The sequence below is a fragment of the Falco biarmicus genome, chromosome 7, assembly GCF_023638135.1.
Source record: "Falco biarmicus isolate bFalBia1 chromosome 7, bFalBia1.pri, whole genome shotgun sequence".
In the NCBI taxonomy this organism is placed as follows: domain Eukaryota; kingdom Metazoa; phylum Chordata; class Aves; order Falconiformes; family Falconidae; genus Falco; species Falco biarmicus.
This window is the reverse complement of record NC_079294.1, coordinates 16,604,029-16,627,056: the sequence shown is the minus strand read 5'-3', so window position 1 is coordinate 16,627,056 and position 23,028 is coordinate 16,604,029. Positions and strand designations below refer to the sequence as shown.

Sequence of the window (23,028 nt, the reverse complement as noted above, 5' to 3'; positions counted from 1 at the left end):
AACCTTATTTTATGGCAGAGAGGTTTTTCCCTATATTATCAACAGGTACTGCTTAACTCATATTTTATTGAGATGTGTGTGTGGTAGTGATTCTTCCACAATATGTTCATATGTTATGGGTTAGAGTTTGGTTCAGTGTAGCTTTCAGAAGAACTTTACGTACCACCATTTCTTAAAGCCAATAATTATGATTTATTTATTTATTCAGCATTTTACTAAGAGGTGGAAATACAGGTTTTTTATATTAAAATACTTTCTTTAAAAATCAAGACTATTTTAAAATTCTGAACACGTACAAAACATGTTCTTGTTAGTAGGATGAGGCTTTAGAATGTGGATTTTATTAGCTGAATGTAATGCCATGAAAATGGAACTTGATATTCTAATGGTCTTGATAAATGCAAGTAGTATCAGGTAGTTACCCCTCAGGTGAGGGTTTTATGCTACACTAATACATGTGTACAAAGTGAACCATTTAAATTACAGTTCCTCTTAACTTCACACTAGTGAAATGCCTTCTAGTAATGTTCTTTGGTACATTTTTATCACTACAGAACAAAGCCCTGAGTTTCTGCCCCAGTCTTTTGACATTGCTGCAGTTCTCTACAGCACTTGTCTTGTGGCTGTGACCAAGAGGGCTCTGCAACCATTGTTGGTATCTGCAGGAAGGAGTTCTGCTCCTGTCAGTGGATTTATCAGGAATTATAGATGGAGGAGAAATTACTTTGAACTGATTATACCATTTGTGCTATTGCACACTGATTTTACAGTAAAACTAGGCCACAAAACTGGAAGTGAGCGCACAATTTTGTTTTACTGAGCACTGTTAAAAACAGCATTATCAAATCTTTCAAGATGTTTCTGTCATCATGTGCTGGTCTGTCTCAAAGAAATAAAGCCCCACTTGCTTTCTTTGACAGCACATAATAAATTGATATAGTTCAGTTGGGGAGTTGAAGCATTGAAAATAATGGGGCATAACATTCTAGGGTTAACATTTATTCATAGATGATGCAATTAAATAAAACAGGCATTAACTTCAAGGTCAGTCAGTAAAGTAATAAAAGTGAATATTTTAATTGAATTGTAATTGCTTCCCATTGATACATGTGAGTTAAGTAAAATAGATGTCAGTGCCACGAATTATAGTTCCTTTCCTAATTAATTTCTTAATTCTACATATAGTCATCCAGGCCCTGGACCTTGTTGTTGGTTTATCCACCCATCCAGCTTTCTTCATATCTAGTTTCATGGAGGAAAAATCTGTAGGGTGTGGTTAAATGGAATGTACTGAGAATTTACAATACATTGTTCTTCTTTTTAGTGTAAATCATTTTAAGAATCTGAATCAATCTACTCCTTTTTTTAAAGAAAAACGTGCCAAATAGAAGTGTAGATTTATATTAACTGCTTTGTAAGTATGGTTGGAGATACTTTGTCACACTAATAGTAGCAGTAGATGTACAGCTTCATCTATACATGCATACCATTACAGATTTGAGATATGGATTACTGGTTCTGCAAATTACAGGTTACATTGGTTCTTGATGCCTTTAGCAGACAGTTTCTGTTCACTCACAATACAAACCTATTGGAAACTAAAGGAAAAAAATACTTTTCAAAAGAAAGACAAGCTATCCAAAAATAGAATTCTACTGAGAAACAGAAAGGGTACATTACATTTTCACAGATTTTCAGGTAGGTGTGGGATATTCTAAAGAGTTCACCCATAGTGTATACATATGCAATTTATTTGTATTTTACATACTACTTATATAATAGTTTAAGTGATTATTTTGGGTTCATTAAGGGGTAGTACAGTAGGTGTATCCTTCCTAATATCAAAGAGAAGTTGTGAAAGAAATCATGTGTTGGTGTGTCTGGTTCTGACAACTTTTTCCTTTCTCACATGTTTGTAATGTAGCACTTGGTTTAAATTTAAAATAAACTAATTTGTTTTTATCAAGGAAAGGAATTGCTTTTCTTAGAAAAGTAATTATGTTAATGAAGAATGTTATTGTAGATGTGTGACATGAGTACTGTACCATGGTACTCATTATTATTCATGTATTTTAAGAGAAAATGCTTGTTTAGCCTAATACCTTTCCCATTAAAATCAAGGACATAATGCTAAGCTGGTGTAAGTTGGAAGATATTATCAGAATTATTTGAACTATTGAAATTAAATGAAAATATTTCAAAATAATTTCCATAAGCATAAATTACCATCTTATATCTAGCAACACACATTTTTAGTCTGTTAATAAAGAGCAATAAACCAATACTAAAAAAGAATAGAGGGAAAAAAAACCTCAGTCCTCTTTCACTTTAATTATTAAGCAGTTTTTACAGTGTTCCCCTAGATAGTAAGAGAATTTTTAATGTGCTTTAATGAAATATTTAAAAACTTTCTTAATGTTTTGAGATCTCATTCACTCTAACTTGCTTTAGTTTCACAGGAATTTAAATATACCAAGACCATCATTGTAAAAATTAAAAGGCATATCAGCTATTCGAACTTATCAACGACTTTATAAAATAGTATATCATACATTTATATAACAGCTTTCATTATCAATGATCTAAAGTGCTTTGCAAGGTACATACTTCAGAAATTGCTTCTAAATGGAGTCATTCTGGTGGCAGCTCTTTAATGATACCCATTATTGTATAAAGCAATAGAGTAGGAAAAAATAGACAAGAATTGCAATCAGTAAAAAAAAGAAACCACAATAATTAAGAGTAGTAAAGAGTGTGAGCACTGAAAATTTACCAGTTTTCCTTCACTTTTAGAAGTCACAATTTTTGTTTTTTCTTATTTACTTCATATGTTAAAACCTTTTGACCACTTAAGTATCCTAGTTGGATTTGGGATTATTTGGTTGAAGAAGATGCCAGCTCTTGAAACAGTTGTTCCTGGCCGTTTTTTATCCCACTGCTGATTTCTGCCAATTATTTGACTTATTCTTAAAAAGTGATCATTTAACAGCCATGAGTTGGCTTGGCAAAACTCATGAAGTCAGAAAGCTGAAAGAGGAACACAGAGGAGCAAGTTAGAGGAATTATCAAATGCCAGTAGAGCTTACTTTTTTTTTCCAAAAAAAATAAATCAAAATGTAGGCATCATACAGAATATTTTGTGATGGATTAGAAGGTACAATATTGAAGAATTCTGTAAGTCTTGAGTTTTCTTTATATATCCATCCCTTTTAAATCTTACCTTTCTTCCATGGGTAACGCACACACAGAATGTGATTCAGCAAAATAGTTTTTATTATGGAAAACAGTCTGTGTTACTTCCACTAATTTGCAGGAACTATAAAAAAATTAACTTGTATTTTAATTTAATAGGCATTGACAAAGGTAACTTCTGACTCAAGAGGTAATTTCTATGTTAGTATTTTTGTTACCGTGAACCTGTATGTTTACTTCACTGGTTAGTGAAATTTCTAAGAAAGGAAAACAGCAGCTTTTCCAGTTGACACAGAGTGAAAAGGTAATTGGCCGTATTTTCCCACAAACACAGAACCCAGTTCCCCAGAGGGGTTAAGAGAAAATTCTGACTAAGTATAGTTTTTTTAGGGTAGAAATTATTTTAAATACAGTGGGACTAATTTCTAAGGGAGACATGCTACCTTTGGGAGCTGGGGCCGGGGGGGGGGATGCCACCTTTCTTGTTGTCATAACAGAACTTTATAAAAAATATTTTTACACTTTTTTTCCCCCTGCAGGTTTAGATCCAGATAAGCATCTAGGAAAGACACTGGATCAAATGGAGCCTCATCTTTTGGAGGTGAGTATTAGTTAAAGGATACTCATACTGGTAAAGTTACAATTAAAGTAACATAGGCAGAAATTCAGAAAAATGACCTTAATAAAAAATTACTTGGTTACTTTCATAAATTAGGTGCTAAACCAAGGCTTGTCTTTGTACATACAGTATAAGCTTCATGTGTATTTTCAATATGAAAAACATTATGGAGGTAGTTCACAGGTGTGCCAGCATCTTTAAAACAAACTAAAGGCAAGATAGTTCAGCAGTAAAGGAACACTAACTTGTATGTCAATATGACAAAGCTAAATAAGCAAGGAATGGTAGTGGCAAAAATCATAGATGATACAAAACTTCCCCATCTGAAGGTTTGCTACCATTTTTTAGGTACGTAATTTCAAATATTGACTAAGTTTATTGCTAAGGATGTACTTAATTCTATACAAAGGGTTATATAGTCCTCAAAGCAAGAGAATGCCTGTAGGCAGAGCTAACAGATTTATTTAAAGAAAAGTTAACTAGGGGAAAAAAAAATAACCAGAGTTTTTGTACACAAGTCTTCTTTGAGTTTGGTGTAGGAGCATCAAACATCAAGCTAAGTACAGTTTAAGAATAACAGCTCTGAAAGTGTGTTTTCATATACTGTCTGTGACAAAGCCAGTTTACCACAGTTCCTTGTCCTCCAGCCTGTTAAAAACCCACCATTATATACATGTTTGGCTATTAAAAGAGTTTTACTGTAACTTTTATGAGTGTAAGCTGTCTAAATTTGCCCAAAACGATCTCCTAAAAATAGTTTTTGTTGTTAATCTGGGTAGTTACTGTTCAGCCTGGCTTTGTAAGCAGCTTTTCTGAAACAATTAAGGGCATGGCAAACTTGCAGAAGAGAAAGAAAAAGTAACCAGAATTTCTTAGGAACTTTAAAAATCTCTTTTGCCGCTGAAAGGCAGCAGAGTTAATAAATCGGATTTATATCTTGAGTTTAATTTTGTTAGTCATTTACATGGCTGGAGAGAAGAGGATAGACAATTTGTACTTGGCAAAGCTGAAGAAGAATGAAGGTCCAGAACGTTCAAATAGTCTTACTTGAAGAGATTGTTGTTGGCTTGTTCTTAGCTTGAAGTTTGTTGCTTCTGCTTCAGAGCTGGAGAATCTGCCCAGAAATCTCCCCTCTGCCCCACTATATAAACTATGTAAATAGTTGATATTAAAATCCTCTTCATTGTCTCTTTTTCTAAGTCTTGCTTCACTTATATGTTTAGATCATCTCAACTACAGCAAAGATTCAGAATACCAGGGGTTGAGAAGGAGAGGTTTTTTATCTTTCTCCAGAAAAAGGGAAGGAAGGAAAGCAGGGAAATAAATATCTTCCTAAATAATTGTAGTGCAGGTAAAAAAACAGTGGTAGAGACATACAGTAGGACTACACAAAAATAAGTATACATTAACTACATGTAAAACATTTGTTCATATTGTGTCATTAGCAGATGCTTTATTTCATGGGGTGATAATGAAGGTATATTTAAAACAGTAAATAGTTTGCTAAATCTAGGGATATCTGTAAGATCCAAGAACAGTTAGAAGAGGGAGTGGATTTATCCTTTCTGGTAAGTATAGATTGGATTTCTACAGGAAAAAGAAGGAAGAGAGAACGGGTTCACCACTTCAAGCATCGGTGAGCTTTGCAATTTAGGTAATATAATCTGATTGAGCAGTGAGCAAACCTTGAGTTGAAAGGTGTATTAACATGGCTGTTTGGCTCAGCCAATAAGCTGACGGAGAACCAAGGTCCACAAGTTCAGTTCACCACTTGTGAACATGGTTAGGCTGCTTCCAGGAGCTTGACTGCTAAGCTGGCATTGCGCTGTGCAAACGTGCCGGACTGGAGTCTTCATTTCACTCCATGTTTGTGTCATAGGCCTGCTGTGGCGCTGGAACATTGTATAGTGCAAGAAAGTAACATTATTGCAGAAAAGCAGTTTTACTGACATTAGAAGTCACATTCTGCATGTACTGTAGAAGTGCCTACTGATTGCTAAATTCCTAGAAAGGTTGTTTGGAAGATCTCTGGAGTCACGAGGAAATAACACATAGTTTAAGAGTAGGGTAAACATTTAAGGGCTCCTCCCCCAGTTTGTTGCTGCAGATCACTTAAGCAATGTTTCTGTCTATCAGAGCTGTTTCTTTAGGAACTTAGTAAGTGACAGCTAAGGAAGGATAAAAATTTGTGATCATGAAACAATGAACAATTTACTGTGCAACAGATTTAACAGAAGCATCAACTTCATTGTAATATTAATTCCATACTGGTCAGTCACATTTGGATGAATTAATGTTTGTATGGGACTAGTTAAATAAACCAAAAGGAGGAAAGTGCAGTCCGGGCATTCACGGAAAGCTTCTGTTATCAATATTCAGGTTGCAGCTTTGGTGGGGCTGCAGGGTGGGTAGCTACTCACCTCAGTTAAATCAGTAGTCTTGACTTTCTTTAAACCTGTAGCAGCAAGTATTGCAATTTTAGTTATGTTAATAGAGTATAATTAAAATAAGGCTTAAGAAGTGTTCTTCTCCATTTCATTTCACCATCATTCATTTTAAAAAGAAAACAATGAACTAAGAAATCCAAAAGTACCTAGTATTTTGGGGAATTAAATGTATTCTTCCTGATGTTTGATAGCTCAAATGAAGTGGTTCTTACTTGGTTTCACTGAAATTCTTCTGTCATGGTTTAATACTTCTCAAAATCCCGCATTTGCAGGTTTTATCTTTTATCGATACAACAGTAAGCAGAGCAACGACTGCGTAGCTTAAGGTGTAGAACTGGTAGGGCATTCTGACCCTATTGGAACTGGCTGTCAGGCCAGATTATTTGTTCATGAGGCTGTTTCTTGTGCATATGCATGCTATGAAAGTCAAAGTCAGTACAAATAAATTGGTTTTACTGGATACTTAGTTGGCTTTAAGGCCTAATAAAACCAAATCATTAACTATAAACTGAAGAGAAATGCTTAGGTTTATAATGTGAAAAATACTCTTGCAAACCAATGAAGTCTTCAGCATCAGAAGTTCTGGTAGACAGAATGTGAGAGCAAGGAGTTCACAGTTTTCAGTAAGGAGGAGAAATAAAATTTAATATTCTGACCATACCAAAGCAAACACCATAATAAATTAATTTTTAACATCCCCCAAACTGCCACAGTTTTATATACTCTTGTATCTTTGATTTGTTTTGTATTATCAAACCAGCAATTTCAAATTTCACAACAAATTCCTTGGAATTAGTTGTTGTTATTTTTTGCTAATCTGTACTTTTTCCTATTCTTGTGGGATTCTCTTTTGAGTACTCTATTGATATCTAATGTAACTTTACGTTGTTTGTTCAGCTAGGTGGAGAGGTTTACCTTACAGCTTTTTCCCTAGTTTGATGTGCAAGTTTGTGAGAAATTTTACAAGTTCTGTTTAAAATTAATTAAATAGTATTCTGTGCGTTCTTTAGTTTTGTGGAAAACCAGTTTATATTTTCCGAAGTTCAGTGCTATTGTGGTTTAACCCCAGCTGGCAACTAAGTACCACCAGCTGCTCACTCATTCCCCTCCACCCCAGCAAGGTTGGGAAGAGAATCAGGAAAAAGGTAAAACTTGTTGGTTGAAATAAGAACAATTTTATAATTGAAATAAGATAGAGTAATAATAATAATGAAAGGGAGAGAGAGGGAGAGAGGAATAAAACCCAAAAGAAAAAAAACCCAAGTGATGCACATTACAATTGCTCACCACCCACTGACCGATGCCCAGCCAGTCCCAGAGCAGTGATTGGCAAGCCACGGGCAACTCCCCCCAGTTTATATACTCAGTATGATATTCTGTGGAATATCCCTTTGGCTGGTTCAGATCAGCTGTCCTGGATCTGCTCCCTCCCAGCTTCTTGTGCACCTCTTCACTTGCAGGGTGTGGGAAACTTGATAAGTCTTTGATTTAGAGTAAGCGCTACTTAGCAACAACTAAACATTAGTGTGTTATCAACACTATTTTCATACTAAATCCAAAACAGCACTGCACCAGCTACTGAGAAGAAAAAAACTCTGTCCCAGCCAAAACCAGGACAAGTGCCCAGAAAAATGCCGGTGTTGAATATAAGATTGTCTTTGGTATTGAACCACAACATACATGACGTGTTCAGTCATTTGGGATTGGTAGGTTATATCCTGCTTTACATTCTAGCATGTATTCACAAAGTTCAACTTCTCTGATACCAGTGATCAGGAATTAGGACTTCACTTACTTTTTATACTAAAAGTTTACTTGTATTACTATATCAAAAGCAACTTGTATTACTATAATGTGCCTATTATAATTTGTCTTTTGGACATACAAGAAATAAGCATAAAGTAATAGTTTTCTTTTTAGAAAAAAATCTGTTGTTGAGGCATTACAAGAGGTGTATCAATGATAATTAAAAAAAAAACACAAAACCAACAACAACACAAAAAAAAAGCCAACCAAAAAAACAAAAACAAAAAACCAAACAAACTCACCACCCAGACCTGGTTTCATCCACTGAACTATTTAACTTTGGAAAAATGTATTGTCACCTAAATTTTCAGTCTTCTGATTTACTTTAGTTTATGTGTACAATAGCAATGATAATAATTACTGACTTAAAGGTTAGGTGTTTTTACTGCTGTAGCAGCAGAAAAACCAACAAGGATTGAGTGGGAAAAATTGTGATTTAATTTTGCAATTTTTTTTTTCTGAATTTACATACAGAAGGTTGAACTTGTGAGTACAATGATGATCTGCAACTCATACTTTTATCAGGGGTGAATTTTATTGGCTCAGGACACCGGCATTGTGGCAAGGAAAGTTCTTGAATTACTGCTTTTTTCTAAATGGTAGATCTTTGATTAATTAATGATGAATGGTTGCTACATAATTGCTAAATTATTAAATTGCTTTCATGTCCCACTGCTTCCTATATACCAGGAGCCCTAGCTTTTTACAGTAAAGAATTTGTTGGCAACTTGACAAATCTCAGGGGCTGCTCACACTCTCCTTAGAATTTTTTATTAGAATGGTATATTATGGTTATGTTTTTCTGTACTCTCTCTGCTAGTAGACAATAAGAAAATGTTTAGTCATTTCTATGCTTGCCTTAGAAGTTGATGAGTACTTCTTGATCTAAATATCATTTCTGTAATTATACAGAGATTGCTAAGTGTTACAATTTCTGTCTGGGAGCACAGTTTTCACTTCAAATAGGAAGCACTTGAATTCATATCTTTTATCTTTGCTTACTAAACTTAAATGAGAAAGTCAGCTTTAATCCTTGTGATTCATTCCCAAGGTAGAAAGAGATTGTTCTTCCAGTTATGTTTGGGCTGATCCTTTAATATACCTTGTGTTTCATTCTGTATTTGAGTTAAGATTAGGTTTGTGTGGTCTAGAAGATGTTTTCATCTTATATTGCTTTTGGATTTTGAATTGGACTTGCATTTTAAGTTAAATGTAATTTGTGAATTTGCTGTTTTCTGGCTTATCTGAACTAGAAGGCAGATTTAGCAATCATAAAATTTAGATTAGAGTCTAAGCTGTTGTATTGTTATGAATTTAACATCCAACTTGCAAAACAAAATAATTGGTCTCCAAAAAATGCTAATATTCTAAATGACTAAAAGGCAAAGTTCTGTTGTCATTGATGACATTTTAAAAATATTGCTGACTTTGTTAAATGAACATTAAGAGTCTGTTCTATGAGCTGCTGAATATCCTCAGTTCCTGTTGACATTAGCAGGAACTGAAAATCCTTTAGCACCTTGTATAATTGGTGTCAAGAATGATCTTGAAGCCATTGACATTGCAAATTAGTATTTCCCACAACAAAGATAGGAAATAGTCTCACATCTTTTGAGTATTCAATGTTAATTGCCAATAATTATTCTAGGCACTGATGTTTACAAGCAGAGCTACCAGTTTTGAGAACAGTCACTCCTTGTATTCACTGTGGAAAGGTTACAGTTAGATTTTTTCTAGTTTTTTTCTCTTTCACTTTTTTAATAGTTTTGTGTAGGGTTTTTTGCACTAGAAGCAACAACAGAGGAAGAATAAAAGGTTTTGACTAACTGTTTTGTAGGTTGTCCGTTCTTGTTGCATCAACATTAATTATTCTTGATATATTTGTCCTATAGAAACCTTGTTGCCATTGTTGACAGATGGAGGGTTTTTTTATGTGAGGAGTGTAATTTTTTAATGAGCACTTGATTAAAGGTTTTCTTCTGCTCCTTTTCTTTAGAAGAAAATGTGAACGAAAAAATGAAAAATACCTCTCATAACAAGACATTGAAAAGTGAATTAATATATGTTCCAAAAGAGATTTAGATTTTATACCACCACACAACTAAACAGTCACATAGAACATTACCAAGATATTATTTTCTCAGAGCATTTATACTTTTCTCCAAAATAGAGGCTGAAGAGGATTCAGGCCTTTTGTTTAACTAACTGAATTTTAGATTTAAAATGTGGTGTTTGACTTTATGAAAACATTCAAGTTCATGTATTTAATTTTCTTCTGTCACACCTAATTTTGAATTATTTTTGTCAGCTAAGGTGATGGCTGAACTTGTAAACAGTCTTTGAACTATAAAAATAAAAAACTTTGAAAGAGCTGTAAAGTAACTCAAACTATACATTCAGCCTCAACAATAAAAATACAGTCTCTTTGAACTATAAAAATAAAAAACTTTGAAAGAGAGCTGTAAAGTAACACAAACTATACATTCAGCCTCAACAATAAAAATACAGTTTCACTTGAATGTATCAGATAGACTTGCTCCACAGATATTCTTGTAACCATATGAAAATTGAATGTGCAATGCCTAAATAACCCAGTCTCATGCTTACCTAAAAATAGATGAACAGATTTAAAATTGTTTGCTAGCCCCAGACAGACTTTTTCAAACCCTCTCCTACATTTTGTGGAGAACTGCATTGCTACTTTGACTGTAGAAGCATCATGGGTGGGCATCTGTTCCTCTAAGGAAAAGCATAAGGTGGTTAAATAAATATTCCCAATAGTAACGTCGGTGTTTGCAGTGGAGTCGAGGCTGCAGTTCATTCTTAACAGCAGAATGTTAGTGCTTGCTTAATGTGAACCTGTACAGGACTTAGCTTGAAGCAGCTAGTGCTGGGACACTTTTAGAAGGTGATATAATCTGCTGCTGAGGAGATTAATTTCTCCTGGAGAAAAAGGACGAGTGTCCCCATGGTCCAGCATGGTACAGGTGCTTGATTACTCCCTATCAGTACGGTACATTAATACAGAATTAAAGAATTCAGAATCTGTGCAGTCCTTACTCCAGCAAAAAAACTTTGTTCCTGCTCCATTTATAAAGCAGGGAATAATTAAGACAGTCATGTTTCTCATTTTGAATGTCTTGGTTTATGTAGTTATGTGTTTTAGGGGGATATCCAGAGCTTCAGGAATATTCATGAATATATGTGTTGATTTAGAAAGTATATTCAGTACGATTTATAAATGAAACAACATATTGCTACCTCGTTAGATCTTGCTTTGGCTTTTTACTTAGGGAACTCTTGTTGGTTCTAGTTGTTAGAATTTTTTGAAAGAACAGATATTTACCAAAATATAGAATGTAGTTGTTGAATCTGTTGCCAAAAATTGTGTTCATTGTATATTTCTATGTGAAGTGTCGCTACTTGCGTTGATTTACAGTTCAAGATTCTCACAGAAGTGAACTATCTGTGCTAGAGAAAGATAGTCAAATATGGGAGGCTGAGCAACCTTTCAAGGCCACTGAGGAATAATGATTAAGAATTAGTTTGTTTATCTGAATGTTACAGGGCCAGTTCTAATATATAACATATTGGTAATTTTTAGGTCATTGCAATACTCATACAAAGAAATCAGGAACCCTTTATGTTATATCTGGGCTTTTTTCAGCCTTGTAATAAGTAGTCTTTTAGGAAGCGCACCTTGAAATTTTCAGCAAAATGTATTAATAGACTGCTTTAATTTTAATTTAAATTTTAATTTCTCTTTTGTGTTAGCTTTCTGAGAAATATGGAGTCCACATTTGCGGAGAAGGTGGAGAATATGAAACATTCACTCTGGACTGCCCTCTATTTAAGAAGAAGATAGTTGTGTAAGAAACAGTTTCTTCCATTTCCTTATGTTAAAGTAATGGTAACATGTTCACATTTAGCTTGGGGCAGCTTTTGCTGGCAGAGGTAAAACATGTCCTCTAAGTTCACACTCACTTTGTTTAACACTGGCAAAGTCCTCTGAAAACCTAAATCAATACCTGACAAGACGAGGCCTTCATAGAGGGCTATAAACTTTTCAGACATTTGCACTTTCGTTTACTTGCTGATTATGGCCTGCAGTAAAACTGGTACCTACACACTGACACTTTTATCCTTTCATGAAGTGCGAATTGCCTGTAATATTTATCTTTCATTACAGCTACATTTGATAAACTGCCACATCAGTAGCCTGTGGGTTCCATTAACTGTGTCTATGTATGTGTGTGTTTTAAGTTCAGCAGCTTAGAATGACAACGGTAAACATTTTTCTTCAATTACTAGAGGATATTTTAAATACAAACTTTGCATGAATCCATCTCATTTACACTGAGTATTTATTCCTTTGACATAAATTTCTAAAATCTGTGTAGTGGGATATGGAAACTATTTGTGTCTTGATGCAAGGTTCTTATTAGTCTGTTAAAGAGCTAAGCCTGCTTGAGTGAGATGTTTTGACGGCTGGTCCTTTTCTTAGCCAAGTAAACAGGCTAGCAATCATGTATTGGTGATACTTGGTCATCTTAGGGAAGGTCAAGATTAAGGAGCATATAGACATGATTAAGGCTTTAATGGTGAAGGTCTGTTTGTTTCATTTTTCTGTAAGAGTGGGATCTGTCCTTGTAAGGAACAGAGAACCAAAGCTGTTAACTCTGTTTCATCGCATGGCATTTGGGAGAAGAGCAACAGACAAACTGGTAAAAGGCATGGCAGCTGCTCTAGCAGATGTCTGCTGAACTATTGGTTGACTGGAAGATACATCCTCTGGAGTGAATTAAAAAACTAGATAATCTGAGTCCGGAGATACCTCCATGCAGGAAAGCTATAGAATTCTTTAGTAAAAAGAAGATTCAGAAAGTAACAACGTAGAATCTTTAAACTGGATTTAAGTTCATGGATGGAAATATGAATGTATATGGGCCAGGAAACAAAGAGTCTTGAAGAAGATTCTCTGAGGGGAACCAGGTGCTAGGTAGAAGCCATAGTTTGTCAGCCAACCTGCTGAGTAGTAGGAGCTGGAAAGTTGAGTAGGAAGTTAGAATAAAATGTGTATGATGCTTGGGTACATCTTATTGCAGATAAACTTGGGTAAAAAGGACAAAACTCCTCAGTATGCCCTCAGAATCAGCTCAGTCTCTTCTAGCAAAAAAGAAAATACTGTGAAATCATTGCTAGAGCATGATTAATTTTTGCATTCGAAGTCTGATATGATTTCTGTTAAACTGACAAATTCTTGTCAATTCCAGTAGGTGTCAGAGGCAGAATTTTGTGAAACACTGTCATTTAGATTAATACTACCCATTACCAGCCATGTGGCCTATTCAGTGTTTATATTGCAACACTTGGAACAAAAAGTATACTTCAGAAAAAAATAGGTAGATTTTAACTGAAAGATTAAATGTGCTTATGTCAGTGTTTGCACTTAAATGTGTTTGATTATTTACATTCTTTCTGTTTATTTTGAGGCTTATGTTACAGTTTAAAGTTGGGAGTTCATTGGTATTGGATGCATAATTTCCCATCCTCCTTTTCAAAGCTGTCTGCACAGATGCAACAGATTGGAGAAAACTATCTCAAATCTCATGAGAAATTCTTGATTGATGTAGTGTGGAGAGGTGTGTTTGGGTTTTTTTTCACAGAATTTTAGGAACATTTTTAGGAAAGTACATCGTGCCGTTCGTTTCAGATCAACCAAATACCAGTTTAAGCAGAAATATCTTATAATATATTTAAAATGTATTTCTGGGTATCAGTGGTTTAATGACCATCCAAGCAACTAGGAAAAGCTAAATGAGAGGTGGTTTGGTTGTATTTATTTCTATTGGTGACACTCCAAATAATAATAAAAGTTGACAATAAATGCAAAAAAAAATACAGGAAAAGACAAATACATAAATCAGTGGGTATTTAATAATAAATATATGGCACAGCAGACTCTTAAAGAGTTACTCAGCTAGTCCTAAATATACATTTCCATAATGGAAACTGAATAGCTACACTGGCATTGTGTGTTTCTGGCTTGATTAGCCCTGCTTAGCTCTTACATTATTCATGTTGTAAAGACACGTCTTTTGAGGGGCCATTCATGTGAAATCTATTACTTTATGAACTTCTAAAGAAAAATATATTATAGATTCTTTGTCATTAAATAAGTTGCAAGTTTCTTTATTTTCTGCTTTTCATTCTTCTCATGTACCCTGAATCTGAACAGACTTTGTAATTGTATTGTTAACTATGCTAGTATAGTTTCCAAATGTTTAGATAGCCATGGTTTTGGTATACACCCTGATACAGTTTTTGAAGCTTAAATGCAGTTGTAAGAATTACAATTTAGAGGTTAAAACTTGTCAGGATTTTTAAGGTCCCTAAATTCCAGACCTCCTTAAAGAGATCTTCCTAGAGAAGGTTCTTAGGAAGACATTGAAATTTACTTTTGCCACCGGAACAGGTATGATGTATTAACCTTGGCTGGCTAACCGGTGACCACCAAGCTGTTCTCACTCCCCTCCTTGGCAAGACAAGGGGAGAAAATAAAATGAAAAAGCTTGTAGATCAAGGTAAGAACAGAGCGATGGCTTGCCAATTACTGTAATAGACAAACCAGAGTCAACTTGGGAAAATTTATTTAATTTATTTCAAATTAAAAAAACCCCCAAACACTAGGATAGTAAGAAACAGAGACAACTAAAAACACCTCTCCCCACCCTGTTCTTCCCAGGCTAACTTCACGCCTTTGTTCCTGACGTCTATACCCTCTCCACTGAGCAGTGCCAGGGGATGGGGAATGGGGGTTGTGGTCAGTTTGTAACACCGAGTCTCTGCTGCTCCCTTCACACTTTTCCCCTGCTCCAGCCTGAGTCTACTCCATGGGCTGCAGTCCCTCACAAACTGTTCCAGCATGGGTGTTTCCCACGGGGCAGCTCTTTGAGAACTGCTCCAGTGCAGGCCCATTCCATGGGGTACATCCTTCAGGAACAGACTGCTCTGATAGGGGTCCCCCATGGGCCACAGTTCCTCTCAGAAACCTGCTCCCGCATGAGCTTCGTTCCACTGGCCACAGTTCCTGCCAGGAGCCTGCTCCAGCATGGGGTCCTCCACAGGCTGTAGTTATGTATATCTGTTCTGATGTGGTCCTCCGTGGGCTGCAAGGGAACAACCTGCTTCACCATGGTCTTTTCCACAGGCTGCACGAAACCTCTGTGCTGGCACTTGGAGCACCTCCTCCCACTCCTCCTTCATTCACCTTGGTGTCTGTGGGGCTGTTTCTCTCATGTTTTTCTCACTCCTGTCACAGCTGCTGCACAGAATTTTTACCCTTTAAAAAATACATTAAGAGGCATCACCAGTGTTGCTGATGCCCCTTGGTCTCTTCTCATAGAGGCCACCCCTGCAGACCACCCCCCAATAACAGAACCTTGCCACATAAACCCAGTATGACAGGAGAAAATCCAATATGCCTGTCACTTATAACACTACTTTCAGCTAGTGTTTTCACTGGTTAATGTCTTTGTCACATTAAACTTGTGACAAAATATATTTCTACAGTATATCCTTTGAAAAAGAAAGATATATGGTAGTACAGGAAAAGAAAAATATAACCTTGATGTGTTACTTACTATGGAGAAGTGGGACTTTAACATAAGACTATATGATGAATTTTGCTTTTGAATATTAAATTGAATTCTTCCCATTCTTCTCAATCTTAATTAAAAAATATGCTTCACAAAGGAAGCATGGCAGATTGAGTGAAAGACTTGAGAATAAACAAAATCTAGCAGTGAAAGCAAGATCTTAAAATCAAAATAGTCAACCAAGTGTCAGATGGGGTTTTATCTAGTTTTCCCAGGTAGACTTTTGTAATCCATTTGTCAGCTTTCTTATGCTCAGTATTTGAGAGGTACGAAGCAATTCCTGTCCTTTTTACACTGGTATTTAAAGTGCAACTGATTGACACCTCTTCAAATCATAAAGATATATTTGTCATCTTATGTGAATGCCATCTAATATCTACCCTTATGATAAAAGCTCATTTGTATTTATGGAACACGGAATAGTTTGTGGGGGTTTATTTCAGGTTAATTGGCATATTTGAAATATTTGGGAAATATAACTTTGCTTTTATATACTTTACCATGAACTCTGTGTTTAGGTTTCTAAATTCTAGGTTTGGAGTTAAGAACAAATCTGTAAACAAGAAGAAATAATCATGTACTGAGAGCACTGATTATAGTCTCAGACTTGCTCTAACTTCTCATTGTTGTCCTGTGAAAATGTTATGCAGTGTTTTAAAATGATTGGATATTTCCTAGATCTTCAGGGAGACTTGAGAGATCAGATGGTTATGATTTCAAAAAATAGATAATTAGGACAGTTTTTCAACTATTCTTCATTGTTTTTCAAAGTCTTCTGAAAATGTTCAACAGAGTTCCTGTGTTCCCATCACAATCAAACATGAATCACTTTTAATTCAAAAGACATACATTAATGACCCTAAATTTTTGTTTTTCCATTCTGATGCAAGCTTTTCTGATAATGTAGTTTTAAGTAGATATGCATCACTGGTAAGTACCAGACCTCCCCATACAGGACTTGAACAACAATCAAGAAATGTTTACTGAGAATATCCTCAGACATTGAGGATACCCAGGTGCCAGGTACCACTGAAGTCTGGGTGTCTGTTTTATAATTTCTAATTATATATTCCTTTTACTAAAGATTTCCAAAGTTATTTTCTACCTGTTTCTGTTAGAAGACACCATGGTCATTTGAAAAGAATGATTTTAAACTTAAAGGACTGTCTTTAAGATATCTTAAAGAAATAAGTGATATTTTAATCTTGAAGAATCTTGATAATAACTCTCAAGAATGAAGCTAAAGGCTTATTTATCAAAATACTTTAAAAATTTACCGAAAGGGAAGTAGAGCTGCTTATGTTAAAGGTATTTCTCATTATTGTGCAATGTAGTAATGATGATTATGTTCAGCGTTTTGTTACTTTAAATCCCAAAACACATTTTCTAGAACAAATATTTGCATTAATTTTACACTTTCATTGAGTTAGTGGAATGTGGCCAAGACTTCAACTGTTTCCAGTTTGCATGCGTTCTATATGGCATTGCTAGAAATCTATCTCATCTCATAGAATACTGTGAAGGTATCAAGGGCACTGTGGTTTCAAGAAAATTATCTTTGTGTCCTTAGCCTTACTTAAAACACTTTTCATTTTTTTTTGGTATTGCATCCGAGTTTCTCTTATGTTTTCTTTGAGTTTCTCACTTTCAGATGTTTGTTTCATAGAGCTACCTTTTTCTTAAGTAGTAAAACCATGCAGATGGATATAACAGATACTGCCTCTTGTGAATCAAAGTGCGACAGATTGTGTCTGTAAAAATGAATACTAGAATTAACTAATTTGAATCAGCACACAGGAAGTTTGTCATTGTTACCCACACATTTGGCATTAAAAAGTTGTGTCTAGTAGTCTTCAATATCAGATGCAAGATCAGTTTCTCAGTGTGAAATATTGTATCTTGTTAATACTTCAAGAACTAATCCCTGGAGCATTAATCAAGAAGAATGGACTTTTAAAAAAAATCTCCTGTTGATGAAATTAAAAGATTGCTTTGCATATTATTCTCTATAATGTAAAACATAGTGTCATTTATACTTTCATAGACTACAGCTAACTGAATCTCTCAATACTGGTGTGGAAGTATGGGAAAATAATGGAAGATGGGGGAGGAGGATTGTAAACATGCTCAAGTGACTTGCAGCTGGGGTGTCAAAAAACACATAGATCATACTAATTGTTGTTTGGCCTTGTGTGTTGGACAAGTACAACATCGTGTTTAGGTAACATAGGCCTGTGATAGACTTAGAGGCACCCTATCGAACATGCTTGAGATTCCTGCCCTGCTGTGGGAAGGGTTAAAACAAAGTGGTAAATTACGCCTGCGCAAATCCCTGCAGGTTCAGTCATCTTCTAGCATGGGCCGCCGTGGTGCCTGTGTGCCTGCTTTGTGCCTCTGCTCAGGTGCTGCTTTGAGGATCCCCCAGCTGGTGAGGTAACGAAAATGAATTTACTCTGCATTTCATCTGTGGTTTTGTGGCTGTTCCTGCACCCTGCCCATGCTGGCTCACACAGGAAGTATAGAATGGGATTAATAGATTTTCAATGAGTTAACTTGGAGTCTGTGTTAAACAGTGACTAAATATTGTCTATATGTAAAATTATATACAAATATTTGATGATAAGCATTTTGTATTTCAGAGATTCAGCCAAAGTGGTTATGCATTCAGCTGATGCATTTGCACCTGTGGCCTACCTTCATTTTTTAAAATTACATCTGGAGAATAAGGCAAGTAGATTGCAAAAGTTATCTTCCTTTAAAGCTATATGTATGCTTTCTATTTTTATGTTGCTTTGTCACAGTTTGGGGTGAACTTACATTTTCTCATGTGAGTATACTTTCAAATAACAATGTACATATTTAGTTGAATTTCAGAACTTGCCATAAAGAAAAAACACAAATGATGCCTTGTGTCAAATGAATGAATGGAGGTAGTATATTTGTGTAGCATTTTTCATCTTGAAACCAGAAGGTGCTCAGCCAATATGGTTCAATCAAGCATGTGTGTAACCTGTGCAGTACAGGCTAGGCACACTGTGGAACACAGATGTATTAGGAAACTATGAACAGCATTGATTTGCTGGGGAGTGGCATCTCTTTTTGCTGTTTCTGATCAAAAGAGGATGATTTAAGAACTTCCTGACCCACTAGTGCTTGAGTTTTAAACGCAATGTTATTTGGTTTAGTTTTTCCATATGAAAGATACACCTAATGAATGACTTCCAATCATGCAGAGATTATACTGGTCAAAGATCTTAAATGAGTTGTTAGCAGTTCACTGGGATTCATCCTCTTAGCTCATGATTCCACAGAAACAGCAGAACAGGAATAAGAACTCCTAGTGGTGTAAATATTGCAGACTTGTATGGGAACCAGAACTTTGCTCTTTTTCTTTTCATTATTTTATGGATGAAATGATAATTTTTTTTCCCTCCTGAATATAAGTACTGGTATTTTGTTGAAGGGAGTGCCTCATGGTCTTCCTACTACTGTTGACATCCTTTTTGTATAGGATTTCCTACTTCTTTCTACAGTGAAGGTCACTGAACCTCTTCTAGGGGCAGGGATTGTTATAGGATGTTATTATATTGGTATTTTACATTTCATGTCTCTTGAGTGACTACATGTCCTGAATTTCTTTCAATTCATGCCTCCCCGCCCCCTTTTAATTTTATTGTTCCAAACAGATAAAATACTTGTACATTTTTCTTCCATGATGGCCTCATTCTTGCCTTGGAAAGTAAATTATATTTCATCCTGTCAATTTCTAGTTTGGGATTTCTTTCAAAAATAAAACATTAAATATTTGTGTGGGAGGCTGTGAAAAGGATATCAACTAACTATGTGAAGCAAAACCAAATAGGCTGAATAAAGGAAAATTTTGGAGTGGGGCATGGTAGGGAAGAGTGATAATATATTAATATTTCTTTGGGGGGAGCTGACTTTATTGCTCATGGCAAACTTGATGCTGAAATGCACCATACATCACTACAATGTGACAGGCTTGGGAAAATGAAAAACATAAAGCTTTACATAAATCAGGAAAAAAATCATATTAAAATGCATAACATTTTAGATAAGAATCAAGATTTTACTTTTATCTGTTCAGAAGCTCTTTTCCCCTTCTTATGTAGATGTTTTAGATTTGGTTAAAGCCTCACAATTTCAAGCAGTGGTGTAGTAAATCATATTTCAAATCCATTGTAGACAAAGCTGTCACACTCTCAAAGGGGTAAGGTTTACAGAGGCTTGCCCTGGATTTTGGTGTCTTGTATAATGTCTTGATTAGTTAAAAGGAAAATAGTCTATTTTCTGAAGTGGTTGTATCATAAGGAAAAGCATTAGAATCTTTTGGCTTTATATTATTCTATATCACGACAAAATAAGCTAAGTTTTCTAGAAGTTATGAATATGGAGAACCAGTCAGTCTTTTAAAGCACAACTCATTACTAAGTTAGCACCATTTAACTGCGTAATGATAAAGAGATGCCTTCAAGATTTATGTGCTTGTAGTACTGTACTTGTTCTCGCTCTCTGGTGCTTACAAGCCCTACAAAAAAAATCAAGTATCAGTTCATAATCCAGCACTTAAAAGCCAGTCCTACAATAATGAATCACTGCAGGGAAGAACTGCTTTACAAGGAGAACTAATTTTAGTTTTGGGCTTTCGAGGGATTACTGAAAATTGGGCAAAAAATACTCTATTATGAACAATGTGTAAAAGTAGCCACTTGTGTAAGCACTTTGTATAAACCATTAATACACTGCACAGTGATGTGTAATTCTAGTAAGTATTATGACATCAGTTTTGTTATCATTTCAGCTGAGAGATACACATATATTTAACTTTTATTGTATATTCATTTTATCTTCGTCATGTGCCACAGGTGTTAATTTTACAGTCTTGAATTTACTTTTATAATCATTATGCAATTACAGCTAGTGTACCTTAGTCTCTGCTGTCTTTCCTCCTCTATAATGCATTTTCTTCAGCTAAATCTCTTCATGTTTAACTACAAAGCCTGCATAGAAATTTGTTTTAGATTGTTTCTGGCAGCAAAATGAGCCTTTGTGCCTGGGGGAAGATAACATTTTACTCACTGTTCTGGTTTAATACATTACTGTGCAACTTCAAGATGTGGTTTTGCATAATAATTGAAGCTTTTTTTAACACACCCTCTTTTCTTTCATTACCAGTGATACAGAAAAGGTTAAAGAGATAAGTAAAGATAAGATTTTATCTTTATTATTTCATTATATATTTATCTTTATTAAAACATTATTAAAAATCTGGTAAACATGGCTTAAGATAACTTTTTTGTATGCATTTTACACAAACTTTAATGCTAATACTTTTACACAAACATAATAATGCTAATAAAACACTAATGCACAAAATTTGGGAATGCCTCATTTACTTCATGGTAAAAATAAAGCCACCACTGTGATGTACACAATACAGATACCTAGCTTCATCAGTATTTTACTTTGGCAATAAGACTGTCATTTTGTACATTTAAAATGTAGAATTTTTTTATTGAGGAGGAGGCAATTTCTGAAGCATATAGCAGAATCTTTAAGTCAAGTGTCTCAGCTTTTTTTTTTTAATTTTTTATTTTTATTTATTTTTTAATATTTTCAATTAGGAAAAAGTACAGCTGTGAAACGATTTTTTTCCTTTGACAGTGCAGTGAACTTGCAAAAAAATTTTATTTTCCCCATATATATTATTTATTACTCTGCTAAATCGTGTTGGCTTTTGAATGATCAGAATCAGAAATTAAAGCTGTTGGAGCTTCTGCTAATGTTAACATAATTCTGATGGCAGTACTGAACATATTAGCTATCATTTGTGCTTTAAGATTTGCTCTTTTCCATATTTAATAATGAATACTTTGTTTCCCGAGTTCCAGTGAGGAGAAGCATATATGCCTCAAATAATACAGGCTGTGAAACTGCAGCCCATTAACTTAGGGTTTGTCCAGAATTAGAGGGAGTCATGTAGTTTTATTTCTACACTTGGCAGAAGAAAGGAGCCTGATTGTCTTTAAGAGATATAGAAATCATGCCTGCTGCTGCTCTTTCTTGTAGTTTACTATTGCATTATATTTACCTATCATAAGTGGATATTGTGAGGCTTATTTGTTTTCCTGTTTATAGAAGATCTTGACCTGTTTGGATGGAATGCGTCTCAGAAGTGCAAGCAGTTATGTCCCTGTTAGACATCAGCAAATCTATTTCACTGGTCAATTTGGAGATGATTTTAGACACACTTGTAAAAGTTAGAAAAGGTGGTTGAGAGATATTTACATGCCTTGTGTACTAAAGGAGCATGATCCTGCAGGTTAGATTTGATTTAACTTTGTAGCCTCTTTCTGTCCAGTTCCTTCTGGCCTGAGTTTAGTTGATCTCCATTTAGGACTTTAGCTGTAGAATTGTACTTTCTAAGTGATGTCAGGGGGAGCAAGAAGGAATTTCAAGTTGCAAAATATGTTTTGTTGGTGGCATTGTGGGTGGCATTTTTTGAATACTTTTGTCATCACTGAGTGATACTTCTCCTAGGTAACCTTTAGCTTCCCTTCTTCGTCATGAGATTGTAGATAACCCCTGTATCTATGTTGTCAAAACTTTATAAGAAATAACTGCCAAATCTTTTTGTAGACTGATTTATTTCAAACACTAAGATAATAAACAAAGGATTTTCTTTGCTACTCCATTTGATTGCAGAGTCAATCCAGTTCTCTCAGACAAGAGACTTTTTTGTTCTCTTTTCATAATGACGAGACTTTATTTGGAAGTCTTTCGGAGTAGAGGACTTTCTTTCATTTGTGTCTGTTTTGTACTTGAAATACTGCAAGGAGATGTATGTATGTGGTCTCTCATTATATTTATTTCAATGAATTCTGTTATCAAGGTACATCACAAAGAATAAAGAGATCATCATAGTCTTTTCTTATGTCTTCTGAGCTCTCTGCCCCACTGTATTATCATTGCTGATCAGTGGGAGAACCATCAATTTTGGAATTGTGTTGTGATAGGTTTTTATACCAGTTTCTGTAGTGGAGAATGTAAGCTTTTTAAGAAGGCAATCTGTTGTTTTCATAAAAGACCACTGCATGGAATTTCAGCTATATCAGTTAAAGTCCTTGCTCCAAGGCTTTTTCAACAGGATAATTTGGATCTTGGAACACTTGTGCATTCGCTTAACTTCATTCTGAGCACACTTGCATCAATGGCATGAGTTACGTGAATATAGTTAAGCATATGCATGCATGCAGGCTCTGATCCAAAATTAGGTTGGTATCAC

The 23,028-nt window shown here is 35.1% G+C and overlaps 1 protein-coding gene across 2 annotated transcripts in view; it reads left to right on the top strand.

The window, feature by feature from the left end:
- Nucleotides 1–23,028, top strand: part of DPH6 (diphthamine biosynthesis 6) — a 210,181-nt gene that overhangs the window by 59,539 nt on the left and 127,614 nt on the right. For both annotated transcript variants that reach the window (XM_056346646.1, XM_056346647.1), the window contains 3 exons: nt 3,732–3,793; nt 11,839–11,933; nt 18,362–18,453. In XM_056346646.1, the coding sequence (XP_056202621.1) occupies nt 3,732–3,793; nt 11,839–11,933; nt 18,362–18,453 (249 nt within the window). The remainder of the gene's footprint in view (nt 1–3,731; nt 3,794–11,838; nt 11,934–18,361; nt 18,454–23,028) is intronic.